The 25494-nt window shown below is 50.4% G+C and overlaps 12 protein-coding genes across 12 annotated transcripts; 6 read left to right on the plus strand and 6 right to left on the minus strand.

The window, feature by feature from the left end:
- Positions 1-780: 780 nt before the first annotated feature.
- On the plus strand, positions 781-2914 carry LTR84_012588 (uncharacterized protein; the record flags this gene model as incomplete). Its single annotated transcript, XM_064856107.1, has 4 exons — positions 781-1022; positions 1092-1661; positions 1714-2619; positions 2749-2914. 4 exons carry the CDS (start codon positions 781-783, stop codon positions 2912-2914), a joined length of 1884 nt encoding a protein of 627 aa, XP_064708007.1.
- Positions 2915-3213: 299 nt separating this feature from the next.
- On the minus strand, positions 3214-5533 carry LTR84_012589 (uncharacterized protein; the record flags this gene model as incomplete). Its single annotated transcript, XM_064856108.1, has 3 exons — positions 3214-5019; positions 5068-5143; positions 5196-5533. The coding sequence occupies 3 exons, from the start codon at positions 5531-5533 to the stop codon at positions 3214-3216; spliced, it is 2220 nt and encodes a 739-aa protein (XP_064708008.1).
- A 703-nt stretch (positions 5534-6236) lies between these two features.
- Positions 6237-6886, plus strand: LTR84_012590 (uncharacterized protein; the record flags this gene model as incomplete). The annotated part of the gene is made up of 3 exons (XM_064856109.1): positions 6237-6362; positions 6413-6588; positions 6640-6886. 3 exons carry the CDS (start codon positions 6237-6239, stop codon positions 6884-6886), a joined length of 549 nt encoding a protein of 182 aa, XP_064708009.1.
- A 399-nt stretch (positions 6887-7285) lies between these two features.
- LTR84_012591 (uncharacterized protein) lies at positions 7286-8220 on the minus strand (the record flags this gene model as incomplete). The annotated part of the gene is made up of 2 exons (XM_064856110.1): positions 7286-7504; positions 7675-8220. The coding sequence occupies 2 exons, from the start codon at positions 8218-8220 to the stop codon at positions 7286-7288; spliced, it is 765 nt and encodes a 254-aa protein (XP_064708010.1).
- Positions 8221-9529: 1309 nt separating this feature from the next.
- On the plus strand, positions 9530-13222 carry LTR84_012592 (uncharacterized protein; the record flags this gene model as incomplete). Its single annotated transcript, XM_064856111.1, has 3 exons — positions 9530-11180; positions 11232-11336; positions 11385-13222. The coding sequence occupies 3 exons, from the start codon at positions 9530-9532 to the stop codon at positions 13220-13222; spliced, it is 3594 nt and encodes a 1197-aa protein (XP_064708011.1).
- A 269-nt stretch (positions 13223-13491) lies between these two features.
- Positions 13492-14735, minus strand: LTR84_012593 (uncharacterized protein; the record flags this gene model as incomplete). Its single annotated transcript, XM_064856112.1, has 2 exons — positions 13492-14631; positions 14691-14735. The coding sequence occupies 2 exons, from the start codon at positions 14733-14735 to the stop codon at positions 13492-13494; spliced, it is 1185 nt and encodes a 394-aa protein (XP_064708012.1).
- A 1610-nt stretch (positions 14736-16345) lies between these two features.
- On the plus strand, positions 16346-17043 carry LTR84_012594 (uncharacterized protein; the record flags this gene model as incomplete). The annotated part of the gene is made up of 2 exons (XM_064856113.1): positions 16346-16639; positions 16729-17043. 2 exons carry the CDS (start codon positions 16346-16348, stop codon positions 17041-17043), a joined length of 609 nt encoding a protein of 202 aa, XP_064708013.1.
- Positions 17044-17274: 231 nt separating this feature from the next.
- LTR84_012595 (uncharacterized protein) lies at positions 17275-18196 on the minus strand (the record flags this gene model as incomplete). The annotated part of the gene is made up of 2 exons (XM_064856114.1): positions 17275-17913; positions 18083-18196. The coding sequence occupies 2 exons, from the start codon at positions 18194-18196 to the stop codon at positions 17275-17277; spliced, it is 753 nt and encodes a 250-aa protein (XP_064708014.1).
- A 608-nt stretch (positions 18197-18804) lies between these two features.
- On the plus strand, positions 18805-19950 carry LTR84_012596 (uncharacterized protein; the record flags this gene model as incomplete). Its single annotated transcript, XM_064856115.1, has 1 exon — positions 18805-19950. The coding sequence occupies one exon, from the start codon at positions 18805-18807 to the stop codon at positions 19948-19950; it is 1146 nt and encodes a 381-aa protein (XP_064708015.1).
- Positions 19951-19979: 29 nt separating this feature from the next.
- On the minus strand, positions 19980-21440 carry LTR84_012597 (uncharacterized protein; the record flags this gene model as incomplete). The annotated part of the gene is made up of 3 exons (XM_064856116.1): positions 19980-21077; positions 21130-21282; positions 21327-21440. 3 exons carry the CDS (start codon positions 21438-21440, stop codon positions 19980-19982), a joined length of 1365 nt encoding a protein of 454 aa, XP_064708016.1.
- A 550-nt stretch (positions 21441-21990) lies between these two features.
- LTR84_012598 (uncharacterized protein) lies at positions 21991-23564 on the plus strand (the record flags this gene model as incomplete). Its single annotated transcript, XM_064856117.1, has 2 exons — positions 21991-21998; positions 22049-23564. The coding sequence occupies 2 exons, from the start codon at positions 21991-21993 to the stop codon at positions 23562-23564; spliced, it is 1524 nt and encodes a 507-aa protein (XP_064708017.1).
- Positions 23565-23594: 30 nt separating this feature from the next.
- On the minus strand, positions 23595-25113 carry BNA51 (Kynureninase 1; the record flags this gene model as incomplete). Its single annotated transcript, XM_064856118.1, has 3 exons — positions 23595-24037; positions 24086-24560; positions 24622-25113. 3 exons carry the CDS (start codon positions 25111-25113, stop codon positions 23595-23597), a joined length of 1410 nt encoding a protein of 469 aa, XP_064708018.1.
- Between the last annotated feature and the right edge of the window lie 381 nt (positions 25114-25494).

Genomic DNA, 25494 nt, shown 5'->3' on the forward strand with positions numbered 1-25494 from the left:
TCAGCATGGACGTGCCCCACACTCCAAGATGCCCTAACTGCTTAGATCTACCACAATCCTGACCACCTACCATGCTCATGCATATATGAAGGTTACTTGCGTTGCACCATGTACTCTTTGACCTTAGTCATGCAGGAGATACTTCATCTGTTCCAATTTAAATGACTGCGCTGGTCAACCTACGCTATGCGGTTTCAGCCACGTTTCTTCCACGGCCTTGCTCGAACCCTTCGCGGGCGAACCACTGGATCTCTACCTCGTGAAAGAGAATCATGAGCTTATGGTCTCTAGAACCGGCGTGTTCATCCCACGACATCTGAGGAATTGACATTCATTGATTGTGGTATCATTCCGAGCATGGTCTGCAAGGCCTTCTAGGTCTTAAGTCCGCCGATATCGTTCACATACATAAGGTGTCCTGAGAGCGAGGAGTGCGCCAAACTTGTGATCAGGCTGAGCACTTGATGGCTCCAAGTCGTCTCGTCGTAGACGAAGATATCTGCATACGCTAGCGCTAGAGCTGTTGCTCTCCTCCAGGTTTCCGCCCCAAGCCAACAGGCTCCAAACTGGATTAAGTTACGACAAGGCAAATGGAGGCGGCTGGTGGATTCAGAGATCTTACAGACTATGCCTTCCAGAATACCATCACACCGCAAGACAGCCTCCAAGAGCAGTCTGGGCTCTTGGAGATGTTATAAAGCATAGTGGAGGTGCCTCATGTTAGTAGCTTCACGATCCCGTGCTGTAACAATCGTTGAATACGCGGCATATACCAAAAATATGAGACTACTGCCGCTAGGTTATCTGTCCGTGGTATTCACTCCGATTTTATGTGCTATTCCAGCATATACAGATATCGTGGCCAGAAAACCAGGCCGCTCACCAAGACCTCAAGCTGAAGGAGAGCAGGTCATCAGGAGTGCTTTATACGCCCGACGTGATGATGAAAGAAGCCTTCAGTCATACGACTCTGGTGTACTCAGCCTTGACAGAAGTTGGGAAGACTTAACATTACTGAAATTGTGAGTAGGCACATCATTATCTCCGACTAGACGCATTCGTGTCTTATTGAGTTGACTAAAGTGATCTAGGGACCTCCCCAATGAACGAGAATCTAGCTCGAACACAAGCATTAAAACCAATGTCGGCCTCGAAATAACTTGTCAAGAGTGCTACGTCAAAGGCGACGCCCGAGTCACGCTTACCTTCGAAGATCCGTTCAACCACACCGCTTATATCGAGAATATCAAGGGCGAGATTCAAAACTTTACTTCCGAAGTCATTGATGCTGCCAAAAACATTACACAAGCGTTGTTATCAGGAGACTTCGATCTCTCAGATGTCAAGGTAGAATTCACGGACATTGACATTCCAGATCCCAAGGCCACTTTACGTATTGGCTTGGATGGACTTGACATATATGCATTGCTGAATGCGAAGCTATCTGCTGGAGCTACATATACTCAAAACCTGCTCCATACAAACACCGAATTTGGTCTGAGTGCGAATTCAGATCTGTGGTTAGGTGCGGTCATTTTTGTTGACCTGGTGTTGAGCGCTGAAGCCGAGATCAACCTCGAGAGTGGGTTTCATATCGAATTCGATGATGAGATCGTGATTGAAATCCCCATGTTCGATGAGAACGTCACGAATATTGCCTTGTAAGAGATGCGCGAGATTGGATTTATCACCAGGCAACTAATATGTCAATAGCAATGGAGGTTTGATCGAGTTTCTGCCTGTCAAATTCAGAGGGGCGAGCGCTGCTCTGAAGGCAGCCTTGCAAGTTTCAGCACGAGTTGGCTTTAATATTGACCAGTCGCTCGACACCCCTTCCACGGTCGATACGGTATGTGAAGCTTTTGAAAACGACACATGTCCAGATCTCTCCTTTAGCACTGGAGTCGAAGTAGCTGTCTACGCAACTTTGTTTGAGTCAGAGACCGTCGTCACGGGAGATTTAGAAGACGAGAGTTGCGCACTGAATATCAATCAGACATTTCAATTTGCCGTGGGAGCCATCGCTGGTGCTTCTGTGGCACTGGGAGATTTGACCCTTGGCCCAGAACTCGAGATATCGACCGCTATCTTTACGGCCACGTTTGGGACATGTGCACTCTCAATTGCAGCTGCGACCACGACGCCCGCATCCCAGACAATCACAGCACGGGGCGAGATAGCCAAGAGAGAGACGACCGTCCTGAGCACCGAGGTAGCAGTCACCGCCGTGAGATGTGAGTCTGCTGGCATGGTGAACTGTCCGGTCTCGCTGCAGACAATGACTGTGTACATGACCACGCTGTCACTGACCACCGACATCAAGGACGGCGACGAAGAGCCCACATTCCCAGCATCTACGCGAAACACCATCGTCACAGCCATCCCATTCGGATCGCATGCGAAGCGAATACCCAGCACAACGGGTCTACCCAAGGCATTCACCGCACAGCTCTCTTCAGACCCGGAGGACCCATTCGGCTACGGAGACGACGATTCGACAGGCTCCTCAAGCAACGACGGCGACGGAGCAGGACACAAGGACAACAAAAGCCCAATCATAATCGGCGTCACGGTCGGTCTCGGTGTCCCAATCCTGGCAGGACTGGTTGGAATATTCATGTATGTTTGTTTTTTATCGGTGTCCGCAAATCTCTAAGAAGCTCCAACTCCTCTCCAGTCCTTTCGAAACCCTAATCTAATATCTTCGTGTTATGGTGATCTTGTTGCTAACGGAGATATCTGACTTAGATTCCTCCGCCGACGCAATGCTCAGCAATCCATGCAGGACGGGGTCCCCTCCACGACTCACGACACCGTTGCTCAGACGCAAACTGTAGGCGATACGAGAGGCACAATTCAGGACAGCAATGCCAAAAAGACTGCCCAGGCGATCATCACTGAGGCAAGCGGCTGATGCATGAAGTGTAGTTCTAGTACTTATTAGACTGGTGTTGGATTGTACAGTATCTGGAAGTTCGAATTCAAATGCCTAGTATCAAGATGTGAACGCAAGGAGAGTGCACCTCCACGCACGGCTACCGTCGGAGGATTCCAGGACACGTCTCTCGCCATTTCTCGATTGTTGGATTCTAGTCTTCCAAGTTGGCCCAAAACGAGTGCTACTACCATTTTTTATAAACAAATTTGTACAGCCGAGTAGCTCTGATGATGACCCACCCCATCCAGAGCATCCCTTCTCCATTGTTCGACTCTTCATAGCAATAGGTCCCCGTTGTGTGCCACGCCTGCTTGGGGGTGGTAGGCTTGTTGTGGAGCATTTTGGTTCACGACATATGGATTGCCATTCATGCCTACGGTTGGACTAGTAAGGATATCGCCACCGCTGTTGTCACTCAGGCTCAGATTCTTGAAATAATCATCTGCTGCAGCAATGGCTGCTTGGTGTCCGGGCACAGGTGTGCCGCCTGGCGTCGTCACGGAGGTGTTCAAGAGTAGTGGATTGGCCAGGTTCAATGGCGAGCCCAGCACCGTGTTCAACTCTTCCTTCTTTTTCTGCAAGGCAGGCGAATCTTGCAGTCGACGTGGTCGTGCTGCTCGGAACACTTGTTGAACTGGTTTGAGATAGATGGTGGCCAGAGTCCCTATTCCCAAGCATAACTCTTCCAGAGTCGCAGGGTCAAGTTTCTCACTTTCCGCGGAGATAGGTGGCTTCACCCCCATCACTACCTTCTTCGCAACGACAGGGTCCGCGGAGAGGAGTCGCCAGTACATGAAGCCTCTGTCTCTGAGGTCAGGGTCGTCGACTTCTTCAGTGCACCACTTTAGCACCTGAGGCACGATAGAGGAGCCTTTTGTTGGACGATGCAGGAAGAGTTTGACTGTTGCAGTGAGTAAAGAGAGTTGCACCTCAATTGGCTCATCGTGAAATGTTGCTAGATAGTCTTGAAGAAGAGAATCGGCATTTTCAATTCGATCAGCGTACTCTCCAATAATCCAAACAATGGCTGCTTTGGCCTCAGGCTCGTCGAGGTCATCTATCTGGCCAATCACGGTTGAGATGACTGATTCGTATTGGTTGGGGTATTTGCGAAAGATGTTCTTGATGACAACTGTGGCTTCTTGTACAATGTACGGGACCTTAGCATTGACCAGCTCAAGAAGTGTGTCAATACACTGACGAGCGGCTGGCTCAATCTTGATCGCAAGTTTGCCTATTGCCCTGACGGCTTTCCGGACGAATTGGACATCGATTTCGGTAGCGTACTCTTTGAGCTCATTCAGAACCACAGAGATGTTGTTTTTATTTGCCAACATGAATATAAGCTCCAACTTTGTTACCTTGACATAGATCGGATCATTGTACTTGCAAAAGAAGACACGAATGTCGTTCTGGAGTACCTCAGGGCGCTGCTGCAAAATGAGAATGGCATTTCTCAATGCTAGATATTGAATTTCGGGCGGCTTCGCCAATAATGTGACGAGTGGAGGCGAGAGCTTGCGCGACAATTCGTCAATCTTCTTTGTGTCTGCAATGTAATTCATCAAGTACATGATAACCCGTATGCAAGTAAGCACAACGGCGGAGTTCGAATGTGAAAGACGCGAGGCAATTCTTTCGGCCAACAAAAGCGCTTCCCCGGATTCCAGCGGTACGTAGGACATCAGGGACTCTAAAATGTAAGTCTGTGACCATTCGTTGCAGTCCGGGAGAATGGAGATGATTTTCGATGCGCTCGCATAGTCGATTGTGAGTCTGATATTCTCATTCCTCTCCCAAATATCTTTCAATGAAGCAAGAGCGCTGGCAACCACTGTCGGATTGTCGTCTTTCAGCATCCTATTAAGCCTTTCGATTAAGTCAGATCCTTCGACCAGGCGCTTATCATGATCGTAGATCTTTGCGACAGTGATTGCAGCAGTTTTGCGAACGTATGGGTCTTGATCACCCATGAGCCGTTTCAAGGGACTCACAGTGCCCTCGACAAACTCGCGGACGTGGATGTAGGAAACTGTTCGTAATGCAAGGGCCCGAATAAGTGGATTTGGGTCTTCCATATCCTAAGACACTTAGCATGGCCAAAGCTCTAAGCAGGAAGGCTATCAAACCTCTTGTAACAGTGGCAGTGCTCGCAGGGCCACATCTGGCTTTGTCCGGGCATAATGCTGAAGATATAAGAATGACCTGAACGATATGTCAGCTCTTTTCATTAACTAAATGGGAAATGGCATTCTACATTTTCTTAATTTCCAGTACCGGAATTTGCATGCAAGCAATGATGTCGGGAAATAAAGCGATCATATCGTTATTACTCATCGTCATATTTGCGACAATCTTCTTGAGAGCATTTTTCTTCGCGGTGTGATTTTTATCTTTCTTGCCGGTGCCTGCGAGCTCTTGCCGTAACTCGGCAACTTTTCCCTGTTCAAGAGTGTGAGCCGGTGGTGGTTCAGGAACATTTGCGAGTCCAGCCTCCGCCAACGATTGATGGAGAATGTAGATTTCGCACCACTGGCATCGACAGATTTGCTTTGCATCAAGCAATGCATTCTGCGATGTGTCCTCATAGTCCATGATCATTTGAAAGGTTCATTTCCGAACCGAATGGAATAAGAAGGTCGAAATTCAAGAACGTCTCCATCGAAAAGGTGGGAAGGACCGAATATGAGACATGGGGACAAAGAAGCACAACTGAGAAGTTGCCAGGCGCACGAAATAGGAAAGCGCAAAAGCCACTTACCCTTGCGAAGAGTTTGGCATCGCCCTGACCTGAAGCCATCTTAGATTGCAAGCTTTGAGCTTCAAGTATTCTGCACTTTCTCAAGGCCAACAGGAACGTAAGCGGTCAAAGGATTACCAGGGGTGAAACCACTTGGACCAGATGTCGCGTCGTATCATGCTAGATATTGGCCATTCCAGTTACTCTCTGCCTTGATTAGGACTGCAAGAGCACAGGTGGTAGAGTCTTTGCTCGGATGGTCGTCAGAGAATGTAAGATGGAATATTCGTAATTGGCAACCTGGCCGCCGCCTGATGGAAGAGGATGTCGAGTTCACGGAGTCTGAGGTTGATCTATGCGCGCCAAGAACAACGGAGGATCATTTCTTCCAGGCCGACTTCAACACACGTGCACCCGTCACATCTTACCAAGTGCCACTTGAATGCCTCTATCATCCTCGGACATCCCACTGCCTCGTTTCCATCGACAAGGCAACAATTCAATCGCCCGCAATTCCTAGCCTTTCCACGTTCCTATCCACGATTGAAAGCCTTCAAGATGAACCCAGCGCCTCCGAAATGGGTTGTCGACCTCCATAATGGATTTCCTGCGAAATCCAAGAATGCCTCCAGCATCCCGGATCCTCCTGGCTTCACGGCCTCCAAGGCCCTCACAGGCAAGCAGGTTTGTGTGGATTCATACTTGCAAGAAAATCACTCACTCACAACGTTTAGAAAGCACAAGCTAGTGGCAGGAAACCACCGACCGCAGAAGAAACTCAGACGTTGAAAATCAAGAAGGCGTGGGAGATTGCCCTGGGCCCTGCAAAACAACTTCCCATGCAGGCGATTATGGGCTACATGTCTGGAAATTCATTACAGATATTTTCTATTATGATGGTATTCATGCTGTGAGTATCCATGTCAAAGCTCAAGACGCCGCGTTCTGACAGTTATACCAGGTTCAAGGGTCCCATCCAAGCTATAACACAAACCAACACCGCATTTGCCAAGTTCGAGAGCGCAGGCACACGCACACAGATGTTGGGAATCAAGGCTGTCTATGTCCTTATGCAATGTTCATTACTCGGTTTGGGTATCTATAAAGTGAACAGCATGGGTTTGCTACCGACAACACGGAGCGATTGGCTAGCTTGGGAGTTTGAGAGACAACCTCTGGAGCGGGCATATTTTGCTTTTGGCCAATGATGACACACATTATCACTGGTTTTTCCTGTGCGCTGGAACATCTGAGTTAGCTTCGGTCCAAAAGATATCTTCTTTGAAGCAGGTTCATGAATTGATCAAAGATGAGTCCGCATTGTCAAGTACATCAATTCTTGATGGTGTTCGCCCGGAGACGCATACGCAACTTTTCATATCAAGCCCCAGAGCCATCTACCACGTTACCTTCTGTATAGCTGTGCGCCAATGTCGATAGCGCCGTCGGAAATCTTGGGCCACGGGATTTGCGGGGACCGAAGCTGAAAACGCAAGGTATTGTTAGAGTTCAGGAAAATCGAGGTTCCTTCGCTATCTTAAGCACTCAATTCCGGAACAGGAGCAGGACTGATGTACGAAGTAGACATCTTCACCATGACATCTCATTCAAGGATTTCGAAAGCGAACTTTTCGAGGCTGATGGCCTTCAACCAGTCCCCGGCCCCGGTTCAGAACAGGGGCACTGGGTATCTGATTGCTCTCCTTTTCAATTATCGATACATTATTGGTCGCACTGATTTCACTCTGGGCCTCGCCGCGCTCAAGAGCCAAGGCTTCAAGTTTTTCGGCCATCTCCTCGTCGGTGCCTTGGGCAAGTGCCAATTTCTGGAATGATGTTAGCTATAGCTTTGGTGGAAGAGGAGAAAGGATGATGCCGGGATTTCAGGGGCCCTGGTCAAGTGGAATAGACCTATAGAGTCTTCTGGGGACATCTCGCAGTCAAGTAGGCTATAATAGAAGGTGGATCGATAGAGAATCAAAGTGGGAAGACTCACGTTTAGGGATTCCACCAAACTTCCACTGCCAGCCTCAACTCCCGTACCATTCATTTCGTCCAGCAACTTTAGGTCATTAGCAGCGATTTGGACATCCGGTCTCAACCAGGCCGGCTCAGTCCTAAGTTGAGCCCTCACAAAAGTCGTCCTCTCGCGACAGGCCTTAGAACAAAACTTCTCCAGGTCGGCTTTATCAAGAAGCCGAAAATCCTTGCCGCCCTTCTGGTTCCAGACTTTTTGACCAGCATTGGCCAGCTTCTCATTGGGACGTGGGCACAGTGCGTAGCCGCAGCGGTCATCCACGTTGCGTTCGTAGATCAGGTCATCCAGGTCGGAAGGGCGAAAGAGCGCCAGACATCTTTTGAAGAGAGTGGCGTCTGAGGCGAGTGGCGAGGCTGGATCAGCAGTGGGCGACGATGGCAGGTCAAAAGCTGAAACGACCAGGTCGGCGATCTGTGCTTGTAGGCGTTTACGCGATTCGATGTCTTGTGCATGCCGTACTGCGGTGCTTCGAATGCGTTGTTCACGATCATTTTCTGGTTGCATGGTGCTGGGAGATTCCATTTTCTTGATGGTATGGCTGACGTGCCATTGATATTGAGTTGTTTTGAGCCGCAAGAGTTACAGTGAGGTTTTGATTCGTGATTATTCACTCCTTGTTACTCGAGAGTCTTATGTAAGATCAACCATCAATCAGTATATACTATGATGGAGAGTATCGTGACTTTGCTGCGAGGTAGATGATGCCTGAAAGAACCTATCGAGAACCCACTACTACGGATATCCATGGATGTACGAAACAGGTGTGGCTGTCGTGTGAAAGAATGAGAATGCGGGGTCATTGCCTAAGGTGTTTTATCAAGGTCCGGGAAGACGCTTAAGAAAGAGAATAGACGGCCCCCAAAAGATTAATTGGAGTCTGGTGCAACTTTAGCCTGGTTCACGTTAATCGTGCCCTGGATTCCTACCTGGGTAAATTAGCAGGGTGCCTTTCGCCTCGGTAGACGCCTATTTACCTTTCCTATTAACTGGATGGCATATGACTACTAGGTAGCAAGACCACTCCAACAGGGAATACGATGAAACAGCCCCCGACGTTACTTAAAATCTGAAACCCGATACTGAATTGTTGGCCGATGGATGGATTGACAAAATGAAGATGCCTACCTAGGTAGCTGGCCAGGTTGATGGAAGAGTCCATTGCATAGCTGACCACTGGGAAATCTTGCGGTTTGAAATTTGGGTCAAGCGCTCCGTATCGCAAAAGGTATTTCGATGTGCTGCTCCCTTCCAACTGTGCTCTTGAAAGGGAGATACAGCACTATAATTTTTAGACGCTCTAGTGGAGATGTTATAGGCGTGAATCACTCCAGGAAAGCCACAGACTTGACCCAAGTCCTTCGCTACGGGTACTAGCGAGGAATGGGGTGTGCTTAAGCTCGTTAAGTCATCATTTAGCTACAAGTGTGTGCCTATGGTGCTGCAAGTTACAGTACCTGCTACCTACGGCTTAGGTAGTAGTCGATTGCAGTTCTGGTCGACCCCACGTTCAATCAACCAACCCTTCTGTCCACAAACTCGATCTTCCATCTTCCACAATTCAATTCGCTTCCCTTTACCGTCGTCCTCTGTATGTAATAATTTTCAGGTCCTCATGTCCAGGTGATCGAAAACTCGCCAGTATTACCCTCACCTTGGCACATATCTGGACCGGAAGTGGCGCAAGCGCTGCGTCACCGTCCTAGTCGGGTCTGCTGCGTAAGATCCCTCATCCCTCCACAATAGCTGCCACTACGAGTACGCTACTTCCGCCTTGCTCCTACACCCTCCCTACCCTCTGCTATACAACTCCAATATGCCTTCTGCTCCCTTCAAGGTCAAAGCCGTCTTTGACTACAAGTCAGATGAACCTGACGACCTTAATTTCTCCACCGGTCAAATCATCACTGTAACCGAAGAAGAAGACGCCGAATGGTACACGGGCGAATATGTTGGTCCATCAGGCGACAAGTTGGAGGGTATTTTCCCTAGAAATTTTGTCGAGAAATACGAACCACCTGTTCCCTCTCGACCGGCTCGAGCCCCAAAGCGAGCCCCGGTCCCAGAGCCTGTAGAGGATGCTCCAGAGCCAACTCCGCCGCAGCCTATTCTCCCCGCCCAACCTGACCCTATCGAAGTTGACGAAGACGAACATATAAACCCTCCCAAGGAGCCCGAGGCTGTGGAGCAGACCAAGCCAGCGCCCATCGTACAGCCTCCCGCAACCACTGTGGCTCCCTCTGTTTCCAAGTCACCCCCTCCCAAACCAGCGGCGTCCAAGGCACCTCCACCTGTTGCTGAGAAACCTACATCAAACTCTTTCAGGGATCGCATTGCAGCATTCAACAAGCCTGCCGCGGCTCCAGTGACTCCCTTCAAACCGGGCGGTTCTGGCCCAGGTGGTACCTTTGTCAAAAAGTCTTTTGTTGCTCCACCACCAAGTAGGAATGCCTACGTTCCTCCACCTCGAGAGCCACCACCGCAAAAGATATACCGGCGAGAAGAAGATCCTGCCCTACAAGAGTCTGAGGCTCGAGATACACACACAGAGTCGTCAAACCAACAAGACGCCGCTGACGAAGACCTTCCTAAACCACAGAGTCTGAAAGATCGCATAGCAGCATTGCAAAAGCAGCAACTAGAACAGGCGGCGAGAAATACCGAGAAGAAAGAGAAGCCCAAGAGACCTCCAAAGAAGCGCATTGAGTCCACAGAAGAGGTTGAGCAGACCGGAGCGGCCGACTCATCCCTTACCAAGGTAGAGACCAATGAAACTGTTGGTCGCCCATCTGGCGAGATCAACGAGGCCAGCGCACACCCTCCTAGTAGCATTGCAACCGTCACACCGCAACCACAGCCTTCGCGAGAATTAGTCAGTGACACGAACGATGCCGATGATTCCGGAGCTGGTGATGAAGAAGATATCCAGGAGACGTCTACTGAAGAGGAGCGACCAAAACCTAAAGTCGCGGAAAGATCTCTGCCAGAACCTGTCAGGCAGAAATCAATCACTGTCGCCGAAGGTGAGGACGATGAAGAAGAGCAGGACGAGGACGAAGAGGAAGAAGATCCAGAGGTCAGACGGAGAAGAGAGCTGAGGGAAAGAATGGCCAAGATGAGTGGAGGTATGGGCATGATGGGCATGTTCGGTCCTCCGGCAGGACTGGGCGCTCCAGCACCATCCCGAAAACCAAAGGCCTCAGCCGAATCTAGTCGTCAGACTTCGGATTATCATCAACCAGAAGACTCTCAGGAGAGAGTCCCACCGCTTCGAGTGGCGTTGCCGGGAATGTCCAACGTGGTTCCTAAGCGAGAGGAAACAACTCCCACAGATGATGCCAGTGATGAGGACGAAACTGCAAGGCCTACACCCCGCGACCCTGTTACCCATGGCGAGGCTGAGGACTATGTATCCAAACCACTACAGCGACGATCAACTGACCGCGCTGCTCCGCCAACTCCCCAGGGTAAGCTTGTATTCTCTCTCATACTTACTACATGATACTGACTGTTCACAGACCGAGCTCCTCCTCCAGCGCCACCGCGTGATGCTAGGGCTGTTCCCCCACCACCTCCAGCAGGTCCAAGAGCAATGCCACCAACGCCACAGTCTCCATCATCAGGTATGTTTGCGGCCTGGGCCCCGAGCATTTTGTTGACTCTATCTACAGGTCGCGCGGCACCGCCAGTCCCAGTGAGCCATACCCACGTCAACAAGGGAACTCATGACGAAGGAAGTGATGACGACCACCACACCATACCCAAAAATGCAGCCAGGTCTCCTGTAAACGATAGTCCCACAAGCCCATCCTTCCACGCGCCTCCACCACCACCTCGACGAGAAGAACCGCCCAGGTTAGATACACAAGATAGTATCACTTCTCCAAATAGCGAAAAAAGAGCTAGTCGTGTTCCGCCTCCAGTTCCCATGAGTCCCACTTCTCCTCAAACTCGGGCACCACCTCCTCCACCACCCGGCCAGCCACCAATCCGACGATCAACTGGTGACTCCAGAGGGCCCGTCGCAATCCCGGCAGCAGAGGAGAGCGATGAGGACGACGAGGTAACGGAGTATGACGGGGACTATGACACCGACATTGCATCTAGTGCAAAACATAAGGACGCCTTGAAGGCTCACAATAGGGATTCGAGCCTCGATGATGGAGTGCTAACAGATGATGCCATAAAATCACCCAAAAGCCCACCAGTTCGCGCGGCACCTCCTCTACCACCTGTTCCTGCGGTGGCCGCACCACGAGAGATACCACCACCTCCACCCTCTCAGGCAGCTCCCAAGTCAAGAAAGTCTGTGGACGCTCCTCGTGTCGCTCCTCCTCCCGTACCTCCCCCAAAGATTGCCAATGATGATGACGATGATGGAGACTATGACCCCTATAGATACGGATCACAATCTCACGCCGCCCCGAATTTGTCGTCTCGAGGACAGTATTCGCAAGTTCTACAGTCTCCTAGGGAAGAAGTCGAAGAGGATGACTTGTACGGTGATGGTCAGCCGCCTTCCGCTGTACCGCCGCCTCCACCTCCGGCGGAAAGAGCTCCTTCTCATCCAACTCCTACATACGTGGAACATCATCCCCCTCCGTCTTCTTTTGCACCACCTCCACCACCCGCAGCACCTCAGCCGGAACACACTCTAGATGTTAAACGATCTGCCACGATCTCTCGACGTTCAATGGATCAATCACGTACCAGTGGCGAGCAAGGTTTTATTGCGCATGATATTGATGTTGGCAAGAATTCGCTATGGTGGACCCAGGAACAAGTTCCTCCACCGTCACTACAGGGCCGCCATGACGTGCTGTACGAGATAGAGAGCTCTTCATCAGGCACCCAAAACGGGAGAGCGACATTGTCCAAACATGTCTTCGTACTCTACATGGACTACTCTTCGACAACTATAAATGCAAGCTTTGATAGTGCCCAGCCCTCAAACGTTGTGTTTGAGCAAAGCCACGAACGACCACCACCAACGCCGAGGCGTGATCAGCTTGAAAGTGCGTCAGGACAATATGGTGTGCAAATAATCCGAGCCACAAATGCGCTGGCGGGGTCTGCTGTCGGTGACGGCTCTGGTCAAGCTCTTGTTCTTGAAGTCTTGAAACCACATACCACGGCTTTGCGTCCCATTGGCAACAGAGCGTACGGAGCTTTAGTATATGCCAACCTAGGGAATGCATCTACGCAACAATTCGATGAAATACGACCGGGTGATATCGTTACATTCCGCAATGCCAGGTTCGCTGGTCATAAAGGAGGTCTTCACGCCAAGTACAGTATGGATGTTGGTAAACCAGATCATGTGGCTGTAGTGATTGACTGGGACGGCACCAAGAAAAAGATTCGTGCGTGGGAGCAAGGCCGCGAAGAAAAGGGGAAGAAGCCTAAGGTGAGAGAGGAGAGCTTCAAGGTAGGAGATCTGAGGAGTGGTGAAGTGATGGTGTGGAGAGTGATGCCGAGAAGTTGGGTCGGGTGGGATAAAAGTGGTTGATGAGATACTGGCAATCACAAGGCTCTCTGGACTGCTTGAGACGAGTGATGTGCTTCTGACGACATAGCGCTGATTGGATGCGTGGGTTGTTTGCTCGAATTGACGACTAGCGAAGAATCGAAAGACCAAAATCGATATAATAAAGCATAGCGAAAAGACATCTCCTACTTTCATATTCATTGCAGACGATACTAATCAGTGTGGACCGTCATTTCGGGGCGAAAGCGCTCGCTTTGGTCCAAGTCCAAGGCCCCTGTGCCACGGTGAATTCAATCACCATGCTCCCGTGTATCGCCTGGCGTGAGGTATGGCAAAACCGACCTCCTGACCCCCTCCTCAACGCTAATCCATGGCTGATATTTCAAGCGGGTCTTAGCTTTATCAATACAGCAGTACTTGTTGATCGTGCTGTAGCGAACGCCAAAGCGGGTGAAAGCCGATTTACGTCGGCCCCACGAGAGCAACCACGTCGACCACTCGGCGACAAATGCCATGGTCATGCCGGCCCAGCGCGGAATGACCTTGACCTCCTTGATGTCGATGCCGTGCCCGGCCGCCTCGCCGACCATGCGAACAAACGTCCAGAATGCAATGGGCTGGTCGTTGGAGACGAGGAATGCTTCGCCTGCGACGCGGGCTGTTTCGTCTTGGACCGGCCCATTATCGGGCGATTCATGGGCCATGAGCAGCGCCTGTGCCGCGAGGGAGAATGCCCGTGCGCTGTTCTCGATATACGTCCAGTCCACCAGGTTGGTGTTGTCGCCGATCTGGAAGCGGTATTTCCCCTTGCGTGCGTTTTCGACCAGTCCCACGGTAGTCTCGGCGTGGTTGGCGCCGAAAGGGGTGCATTGGCGGATGGCGACAGTGAGCATTTTCCACTTCCCCTGGGCGGTGTCGTTCGCTCCGGTATTGTTGGCGTCGTAGCCGTTCGCGGCCAGCACCATCGTCTCCGCAACGGCCTTGCTGTGCGAATACGGCTCGCGCTGCTGCGGGATGAAGAGCACGGGACGTGACTCATCGGCGTTGGGCAGGTCGCTGTACGAGTCGTGGATGACGCCCGCGGAGGAGTTGAACACGAATGCCTTGACCGTGCATGTTTCTCTCGCGAGATCTAGTAGCACGCGTCGTGCCTCGACGTTGATGCGCATGTAGAATGCGAGATCGTGCAGGAACATAGCTGGCGAGACGAGGTCGAATATCACCGAGGGTCGCACATCGTGTAGGACCTGGCCCAGTCGGTCCGAGTCGCAGATGTCTCCCTGATGGTGGTTCTCCAGTGGGATGAGATTGTTGTGGTGTGTTCTCTCCGGGCTGATATTGAGATCGTAAATGTGCACGTCTTCGGCCCGCGCCACGCCGCACTTTGAGACGATGTCGTTAATGATGTGGTGGGCGATGAAGCCACCGCCCTGGAGAGTAGTCAGAGTAGAGGAAGAGGGAGGAGGTAAGAGAAACTCGCTTGACGTACACCAATCAATAGGACCACTCCAAATGGCTTTTCAACCAAGTTCATGACTGTTGCTGCCAGTTCTTCTTGATGCAGTGATAGCGTATGTGAATCCTGGTATCCTTCATGTTGTAGGTGGTTGGCGGATGTCCTAACTGAGGGCTTCGAAAAGGGGCAGTACTACGAAGCCGCAAGGACGACGGACTGACGAAGGGGATCCGGTGTGCCTTCAAAGTAGGTCCCATCGGTCGCCTGAAGTTCAAATGCAGCTCTGGGTTAAAGCATACTCGAGGATACGATCTCACAAGAGGGACCAAGTCAGTCAGGCGTCCAGCTGTCTAGGTAGCTCGGTTTCGGTTAATGTTAAATATCTTCAAATAGACCTCAGCCGCGTTGGTAGCTTCGATAAGAGTCGACTACCTGAACTACTCGGTTCCTAGTGTTATTTGGTCTCCAGAGGTTGAGTGAAAGATGCATATCATATCATTAGCATACAGGGGTCTTATACAGGTACTGCCAACTCGAGATCTGAACATCAATGGCTCTGGAGCCTCGGACGCAACCGCCCATCCAATTGCCCACTCAACAATTTTCTTTTACTTAGTATATCCAAACGACAGGCACCATCAAATGCATCGAAACCTGTGCAGACTAACATCTCATTACCTTACGAGTATCCATCCTCTGTCTCCTGATGATATCCCAAGCATGCTGATCGGACTATTCCAAAGCCTCCTCTTTTGAGAGACCACCCCAATCGTAAGCAAAAACAACAAGTCATAGCGTCAAATCAGTCGAGTCTTGAACTGCTTCTCGGCAATGCACATGCCCCTGCTAATATTCACAGAAATTAATACTTGCACTTGTCCAAGCTCCTGCTTCGAGCTTTTCCAGATCTTCCACTGGTCGCTTGACTCGTGCCGCTGGTTGTGCCATTGTGCGATATATTGTGAGGGCTAATTGGCGGACTGATCAGGGGCCTTTTGGGCGGGTAATTCAATGCCCTATCGAAAGAGGGTTATCTGAAGATTCGGCTGGAGAAAGGGCTGAAGAGCTTGCTAAAGAGGCTGACGCTATGGTGAGGTGGGAGAATTTGAGCTCATTTCTAGCCCGACTCATGAGTGCCGGGATGGAAGTCGGGATCAATTTTCCATTCTGGCAAATTGCGGATGCGCTTGAAGAACCATCTGACAGCCTACTGTTGATCGCTTTGCGGGAGAGCAGGATGAAGAAGAGTGAGGGACGGATCAAGTTGACCGACCCCTGTTAGGTGATGGCTGCCGCCATTTTGAAGTTCATTTTTGGGAGGCGACAGTGAGGCATCCTGGAGCAATTAGCACACTGCTAGGATAATAATAGTTAGTAGTAAAATTGTTAGACACCCACTAGTCTCTTGGTACTGAAGTGATCGGACAATCAATTACTGTACCTGTCAGATCGAACATGCCGTGATCCAGAGAACAAGAACATCTACCTTTTCCAACCCTCACATTGTCCACGTCGACCACTGCTCCACGACCTATTCTACCTAGGAATTCTACATCATTCACTTGAAAGGTGTCATTCCAAGCCAGCCACAAGCCCTAGCTAGTCAAGCCACCCTAGTCAACACCTGGTATCCTTATCGGCAACCCACCTTTGATCGCAAGACCACTTCCGACAACCACCAACACATCATGTCTTCCGCCATGGAGGAAGAGGCCACCATCTCTATCCCCAGCTTGGCCTTTGTCGCAGTACTGGGCTACTTCATATACCGATACTTCTTTTCCGCCCCACAAGGTGGTGCAGATATCGCTGCCTCATCGTCACGGAATGCGGGCTTCCGATTTACCCCGGCACAAGTTGATCAGATCGCTCAGATGTTTCCGCAGCTGAGTAGGCGCGATATCATGTGGGATCTGCACCGCAACAGGGGCAGTGTGCCCGCGACTACGGAGAGAGTACTTTCTGGTCGAGGCCTGGAACCGGTGAGTTTGGCCTGCGCATTGCACTTGAGAAGATATCAGTCCGACACGCCATTGCCTCTAACATGACGACTGACATCCGATTCGCCTAGGCTCCACCATCATTTCAGCCGCCGCCAGCCTTCACAACAGCCTCGTCTGACTCAACGACGGCTGAAACCACAGCGACATCGATTGCCTCTGCCACGCTGCCACCCGATCTGATCACACGATACAATCTACAAACGAAGGTGAATTCCAAGGGCAAGGAAAGGGAAGAAGACGCCCCTCTCCCAGGATGGCAGAGCAACAGAGACGCTCGGCAGAAGATGCTGCAGAAACGAAGGGACGAGATGATCTTAGCTGCGAGGAGGAAGTTGCAAGAGAAGGATCAGGATGAAACTCAACAGCAGAGTCTGATTTCTTGATGTTACCTTCTCTTACCTCCTGTCTTTTCAAAAATGCCATCGATGAGGATTGAATCTTTCTGTTTGAGTCTGTCGCATGGGATCTATCTCTCTGTCCGATGATATTCGACGCTTGAACTCTGTCGAACGAATGGCCATGAAAGCACTCACGTCACCCCTTTCCATTGCGGGGGGCTTGAACAAATCCATACTTTGTGTCATCAATGTGTTTTCATCTCTCGTCATGTCACATCACGTCATCTCATCGTCCTCATCCCCATCGTCGTCATTATATCTGCGATTCTCCCTCTCTTCATCCTCCCTATCCCTCCGTGCCTGTTCCCGACTGGCATCAATCTTCCTTAGGCCGTCCATGACTCCCGTGATGAATCCCCTCGACTCGGAAACTTCCATGGCACCAACGCCATCGAGTATCATTCCCACTCCGTCACCGGTCAACTCCTTTACGCCCTTGCGCATCTTCGCCAGCCGCACCTCCCGTATGTCCCGTAAAAGCTGCCTGACGCGGTCCGGTTCGCCGACATCGTCACTCGCTGCGTCTAGCAGCATCTCCGACACTTCGAACCAATGGTACGGCAGGGCGGTGGGGTGTGCGTCGACGGTACATGACGGTATGAAGGGCGCCGAGGCGTGAAATGGCTTCCCAGAGAAATCTCGTGGTGTTGGAACTGGGGCCTGTGCTGGTGGTGGAGGGGCCGGGGAGAAGGAGTCGCGGAACTCGCGAGTCTCGAGGTTCAAGATGATTTCGAGGTTTTCGGTCGCGAGCCAGGGCGGTGGTGCGATGTTGGCGCGTTGTTGCCGTTTAAGCAGCACAGCGAGCCAGAGTGGGAGGGTCGTTCTTTGGGGTGGAATCAATGGTCTGGTTGGGCCCTTTTATTCCGCTTGTCAGTGTTGTGTTTGAGGTCACTCTTGTGTCATAGAATCGCCATGGTGTAAAAAGGTCGAATAAGTGCAATTTCTCCGCAACCTTGAGAGCGGGTTACGCCAGAGGCAAGGCCCGAGAACAAAGTTGCATAGTGGTGGAGGTGGACTTACTTACGCCCAATAAGTCGAGACGTTCAAGGCGTTGCCGCGGCACGATCGTCACTTGTTCCATCTCGCACAGGAATGCCACCTCGGTCGGCAGAAGACCCGGCGGTTGTGGAAATGCCATCTCTGATGGCGTTGGTGAGGGATGGGTATCACAAATACTCGGTTATTGCAACATCGGATTTGAATTGATTGAGACTAATGTGAGCTCCTGTGATTCTTTCGGTTCTATCGGACGCAGTTGTTGATCATGTAGTGAAGGGGTATTCGTCTTCGGTATTAATCGAAAGTCAGCGCTTCATTTAGTGGGCGGAGAAAAGTTGTGACGCGATAGTACGCGTTGTTACGAGGCTGAAATCCACTGTCTTGGCGCGGGGTTTGATTTGGCGCTAATGTTGCTAGCGTGTCTAAAACCCGTGGATGATGGTCAGGTTTCTTCGTCTATTGCATCAGACTTGATTTATCGTTACTTAGGTACATGTGGATAGGGGCATGAAGTGCTCAGTCGCTACTACGCTCGGACACCGTTCAAATTCATGAACCACCGAGGCTGGACGAGAATAAGTCGAAGGTGACCAGCCACTAATCGATCTCCACAGCCTCGCTACTATCTGAACGTCGCCAATAAGAGTTGAAGAAATGTGCCAAATATCACAAGGTGCACTTCGACAAAATAAAGCATCGCTGCAGAATATTTGCCTGGACAGATCAAGTTTGGTAGCAGCTACCTAAATGCCTCTCATCTATGCACTTGGGTCAAATGGCGCCGGTCAATTGGGAATAGGCCATCTCAATGACGTGGCCAAGCCTGAGAAGTGCATGTTCGTCTCGAAAGAAAGCCGAATCAATGTTGATGGAAGCCAAATCGACAGAGAGCGAAAGGTGAAGAAGATTGTGGCCGGTGGGAACCATACCCTAATACTCACAGAAGAAGGGAAAGTGTTCGCAGCCGGAAGAAATGGCGATGGGAGGCTTGGTTTACCAATTGAAGGTCATGAGGATGAAAAATCGAAATTTGAGGAAGTTGATTTCTCAGAGAGTGAAGAGCTTACGGCTTGTTTCGGTAGCGATACTTGGAAAGTAACGGATATTGCAGCGACCTGGGAGGCTTCATTCTTTGTCGTCAATCACAAATTCATTCTCACCTGTGGATCAGGCCTAAAAGGGGAACTTGGCCTAGGGACGGATATCCAAGTAGCCAACACGATGAGAAAAGTCTTCGAGGTTGATGAGCCCGGTGTACATATTTTGGATATTGCCGCATGTATGGCACACCTTGTTTTTATCACTTCTCAAGGCCTGGTCTTCGGTTGGGGAGGATGTCGGAAAGGCCAGCTGGGCCACGATCTGGAGAAAGAGAAGACCGTGTGGAGCCCAAGGCGTCTTGGTGATGACTTGTATCTGAAACCTGAGAGAGTTGTCGTTGGTCGAGAATATACCGTATTGATGCGATCAGGTGAGAACCCGGTCTTCTGGGGAAATTCGAAATTCTTCGACCCCAAGGATGTGAAAAGGGCAGCAGAGAATGACCTCCTTGTTTCGGGATGGAGTTCAATTCATCTATTGTCTTCCAGGCCGACAGCTCTGATAACGAGTATTGGCCGGAATGATCGAGGCCAGCTTGCATCAAGGACATTCCCTCCACTCCAGACCCTAGCGACCGGGAGTGAACACTGTGTTGGGATTACCTCCGCTGGTAAAGTGATCGCTTGGGGATGGGGAGAGCACGGTAATTGTGGTGATCCACTAGACAGTAAAGGTAACGTCGTCGGTCGCTGGAATGAGATCATCATTCCAGAGTCAGCAGAGGGCACTCAGGCCAACAGAGTGGCCGCTGGGTGCGCCACGACTTTCATCATTTGTGACAGAGGCGAATGAAATACGGCATTCATGGAACATGAATGGAGTCAATCAAATATCCCACGAACTTGCGATAGTCGCTGCGTGGGCGCAATCTCGTGCGGAAAGGACCTGCCCGGTTGCTCTTGCTCTTGCCTCTGTACGAACGAGTGTGACTCTGAATCACGGAGTCTGCGCACAGAACTTGAAGCTGAGACGTTCTCGGCTGTATTGTCCCAAGTCACGATATCAGCTTCCTCTCCGAAATTTGGTTCGTCCCATTGTTGATCATCGTCATCAGCTGGGATAAAGAGACTGTCAGGGTTTATACTCGCAGAAGGTGCTGGGACGCTGTCCCGCGAATTGGACTTTGTAAGCAATGGTTGAGCAGTCCCACGAAATGAGTTGCGAGCCGCTGGTGGTGGCATATCCAAGGACGTTGCTGTCCGACTGTCCACAGGAACAACCGAGGCTTCGCGAGTTGGTGCACTTTCAGGTCCTCGCGATGCAGGGCGCATGGAAATTTGGCGCGCCGGTGTGCTCGCATGTGATGTACTTGGGACATTGTTCGTTCCTTTGGTCATGAGGGTGAACTCTGCAACAAGGCCATTGTTCTCATAGCTTATCTGCATAGGGCGATTGGCGCGTGAGTATCTTGCGGTTACGAGAACACGCATTGATTCTGCATGTGCCACAATGGCACGAAAGTCTTTGACCATAGTGCCAATATGTAGAGCTTCTTGAACATCAAATCCGTCAAAGTCCTTTCGTTCGAAAGCAACAGAAGTGTGCATGGGTTGCTTGAGAATCTCCCTGCCACTCTGTATCTTCTCTGTATAGCTTGTGAATGTAACCTTACCGTCTTGATAGTACCAATCAAGCTGATCAGTCTTAGGGCCAAAGTACTCGACCATCTCTCGGAGTGCTCGAGATGATATTGACCAATAATTGTTAGAGCCAACTCGATCGAATGTAGCATGCAAGATCTCCCCAGATTCGTAGAAGAGTCGATAAGTTTTGACGACCCCTTGTTTACAATTAAGTCTGAAGATGAGACGACATTCAGCCTGATCAACGTTCGCCTGAAGCTCGCATTCACAGGTTTCAAGCGCTGTGTCTTTATCCCGTGATTCTGCCAGCCGACGCTTGAAGATAGATAGTAGAGCCTGCGATGACAGTGAGCCGGGCTCTCATTCTACGAGGTAGCCACCAACATACACGAATTTGCATCTTGCAGGCCCATACTCGTGGCGGGGTTTGACCTGCCGAATTCTTTGGTCCAGGCGAGAAGTGATACTTCTGGAAGAAGTCTGAACTCAAGGTGAAAGCCGCATGGGTGGTCTTGGCTATGTTAAGACTGGAAAGACGCAGCTACAACGATTAGTGGCAATCGTTGGAAGAGCACGCTCACTCACGAATTGAGATGTTGCTTCGAGAGAGACATCTTCATCAAACTTTGCTAAGCAACTTAGAAGATCGTGGAAATGGCCAACACCACTCGGTAGGACCGTGAACAGAAAGGTTGGCATACTTGGAAGTCTGCCCGAGAAGGAGCCAGACTATACAGCTTGTGCTTGAGTTCCAGGCCATGTATGAATGTGCGTCCCAGTGATTAGTTAGGAGGTGGTGGTCGTTGTGATTGTTGATCTGATTGCTGTTTAGGGGCTTTAGGCGGTAAATATCCTAGCTAAGAGGTGAGCTGGCCCACGCGTTCAGTTCGACAAAAACGCGTAAAGTGGATGATGTCATCACGGCTCTTCGAAGTAGCCGCCGCGAAGACGTCTCCCTCCACTGCTTTGTTTACAGACCTCGCAACGAATCACAATCTCGAGCCATCACATTTCTCATTTTCTTGGGTTCGATAAGTCCTGTTCCTTCAAACTATTCCTTTTTGGTTCCCGCTTTCAAATCACTGGTCTTTCAAGGATATGCACGATGGCTGCACCCTACGAAGGAAGCACCTTGCCTGAAGAAATCTTGCTCATAATATGCCAGGAACTCGGTAGCGAAGGTGATTTTGGCTCTCTCTACAGATGTGCTAGAAGCTCGAAATGTTTTGCAGATCCTGCACTCAGGACCATGTACCAGTGAGTCTCTTATTTGATGTTCTCGAAGACATTATTGATGCTTACCATAGGTTGCATCAAACCTCTCCAGCTTTTGACCAGAGAGAATACATGGATATTCATCAGCGTCAGGTCGACTTCGCGGTCAAAGCGGCTGAAGAAGCCGACTTCTTTCGCAAGTGGACTCTACTCTGGCGATCAATCACTCTTTCCAGTTTGGATGACAACAATTGTTATAAGCCATACTGCCGCTATATCAAAACACTCGATTTTCGGAATCTGTTGATGATGCTCGAGGACCAAAAGTTTCTGGGCGCTGTCAGGAAGGCTTTTTTTGCCGGTGCTCTGAAGCCTTTCCATTTTCCGAAAAAAGAACACAACAGACTGGCTGTGGACACTGTAGCAACCGTCAGTGCTATTGGAGACGCGGTGACCGCGAAGACGACTTTACTCGAAGAGATCGCTGGACACATCAGCCCTGGATTTCTCCCCAGATGGATCGCACGCTCACCGAAGCTACAGTCACTGGTGCTGTGGAGGGGAGATGCTCTTGCCAACGGGGCTGGCGAGTCGATTGCGAAGCACTGCGACCAATTTCGAAATTTGACCATTCATGATTGGCAGATGCCTGATGCAGACGAATCGTTTGCCAATTTCCTCAACGAGCTACCTGCAAATAAGCTGGCATATTTTGAAATCATCAGCCAGAACACGATAGGCAAGCTCTCCTTTGAAGCACTGGGACGTCACAAGTCACTGCAGCATCTTGACCTTGGGAGCCTCAATCAAGAGGCAGTATCGAACTTGAATGCTCTCAAGGCTTGCACCGAGCTACAAACTCTAAAGCTCGACGACTCCTATGGGTCTGTTCAGCTCGAATCATCAAACAATGATGTTTTCTTGGAAGTGGTTGAATGGTTGAGTTCTTGTGGCCAACTGCGCGATCTGAGACTCAAAGGGCTGTTTGATGGCCCGGCAATCCTCAGCCGTGTTCTATACTCTCCGACCGTCAAGTTAACGATGCTTTCACTAGAAGGTTACACCGTCCGACATACTAGTGCACAATTGTTCCACAGTGCGCTGTCTGAGCAACAATCCTTGGAAGCCGTGTGGCTCAAAGGGAATGGCGAGGATACTACTCCTGACGACCTCCAAATTATGGTTGAAGCACTTTGCAACCTGAGAAATCTACGCGAACTAGCCTTGAGGGATGTTTCGGATGAGTTTCAAGAAGACCACATCATCAATTTGGCTCTCAATCTTCCGCTTTTGGAAGAATTTTGGACTAGTGGAGATGCGGTATCAAGAGAAGTCCTGGGGCCTCTTGCCGGTCTGAAGAATTTGAAAACCCTCACCTTGAACGCCATGACTGAATTCACCATGGAAGCCATCATGGATTTCCTTGCGAAACTTGATCCGCAGACTCAGAGAGGATTCAATCTAAATTTGATGGCCCAGGACCCTGACCATGACCTCGCTGAGATGGAGCAAGATGTCATTCGAGAATTCATTCGGGCAAACTTAGAAGGTCGTTTTGAGTTCGTGCTCTGGCGTGACGCTGACATCAGCGATAGCGAGGACGACTGATAAAGGCCTTGTTGAACAGCAACGGTCAAGTTATGATTGGGCTGCTTTCGACGTGATGGCCTTGACCAGAGCTCTTTCCAAAACCTGGCAAAATTGCCACACATCAACAAAATTATTGTATAAGGGCGCCGGTGCAACCCTTATGACATCCGGTTTTCTCTCATCAATAATGACACCCTCGGCTTCCAAGCTTTCAAGAACGTGGTCTAGCAACCCTGCCGCCAACCGAAGACTTATTTGAGCACCTCGCTCCTGGGATCTTTGAGGGGTGATAATCTCGAACTGGCTCGGTAGTTTCTGCAGCAGTTGGTGGAGAAGCTGTTCTAAATAGTTCGTCAGTCTGATAGATCTTTGCCGCAAATCCTTCATTGTGGTCTCGTTGAATATCTGCAGAGATGCAACAACGGCAGACAGATCGAGTGCGCTAGGGTTGGAAAGTTGATAACCTGCCGCGCCTGGGCGAGGAACAAAACCTGGCCAAAATCAGTAATAGACAAACTTGTGGCAGGCTACTGACTCACGGTTCGTCATCTGAAATCTACTGCTTTTATCATCTCCCCACCAGCCGGAAAGACGTGGCCAAAACTTCTGGTCCGGACTCTCCATGTCGACTTTTCCGAATCTTTCGTTCACGAAAATGCCGGCCATCGCTCCAGGCCCGGAGTTCAGGTATTTGTACGTACACCAAGCGGCAAAGTCGACATCCCAGTCGTGCAGTTGGAGATCAATATTACCAACAGCATGAGCACAGTCCCATCCAATGATGATGCTATGAGAATGCGCATGGGCAGTGATTCGTTGGATGTCAAAGTACTGGCCTGTGTAGAATTGAATTCCTGGGAGGAGGATCAGAGCAAGCTCTGATGAATGTTGATCAATCGCAAGCAGGATTTGTTCCGTTGTCAGCAGTGGAGATTGTGGATTGACAGGCTCCAGCAAGATCATGGCGTCAGTTGGATCGAGGTCGTGATGTTTTATCTGTGACTCGATTGCATACTAGATAGTATTGATTGTCAGCATAAATCTCTCGGCTCCAACTAGGGCAGAATGCGATTACATGATCACTGGGAAACGCCTTGCCCTCCAATAAGATCTTGTATCTTCCTTCACCCTTTTTGCTGGGACGGTAGAAGCTGGACATCAAGAAGTGCAGATTAGCAGTGAGACTTCCCATCACGGCGACTTCGGATTCAAGAGCTCCCACGATGGGAGCCATGAGCTGTGCAGCATGATCGTCCACATCTAGAAAGGGCCTCAGAGGCGAGTCGGAATGCTCGACGAAATGACCCGTGACGGCTTTGGTTCGCCATTGCGTTAGAAATGCATCGATCAGCTCGGCGGTTCTTTCGGGTTGAAGACCCAACGAGTTACCACACAGATAAGTGGACGGCTTTGAGGCTAGCTCGTCAGATGCTTTGGCCAGTGTTGGGCGTTTCAAGTCTGCCAGAGTTGGTATATAGAACTCTTTGCGGAACCGAGATAAAGGGTCAGCTGCATCCAGCCCCTCGGCACCGGACTTGGAGAACTGGTCTGGTTGAATATCGGCCATGGCTCTGAAGTTCGCCTCGCTGGAACCCCTGCTTGCCACTCAGCCTCGTGTTGAAATTCTTCGACCCGGCTCGCTCTGTCAGTGCGTATCCCGACCTTGTAAGTGGTATATTTTATACCCGTCGTTCCAGTTCAATGCCAATTTCAGTCCATAGCTCTTCGATTCCCTGTCTCGTCCCATGCACGCCTCTATATCTTTTCGAGGTAGACTCTATGGACTTGTGATTCTCACACCAGAATTTTTGGTGGCGGATGCGGGGATGTTGAGGACGAACGAATTGTCAGCAAGGCCGAAGCCGGAGTTTATCCGCCACCGAGGCCAACGCCCTCCATTATTCTATCTCGATTTCTCCAACACCTGCGTCACTTTCTTGCTATCTAC

The sequence above is a fragment of the Exophiala bonariae genome (assembly GCF_035927105.1).
Source record: "Exophiala bonariae strain CCFEE 5792 chromosome Unknown scaffold_8, whole genome shotgun sequence".
Lineage (NCBI taxonomy): Eukaryota > Fungi > Ascomycota > Eurotiomycetes > Chaetothyriales > Herpotrichiellaceae > Exophiala > Exophiala bonariae.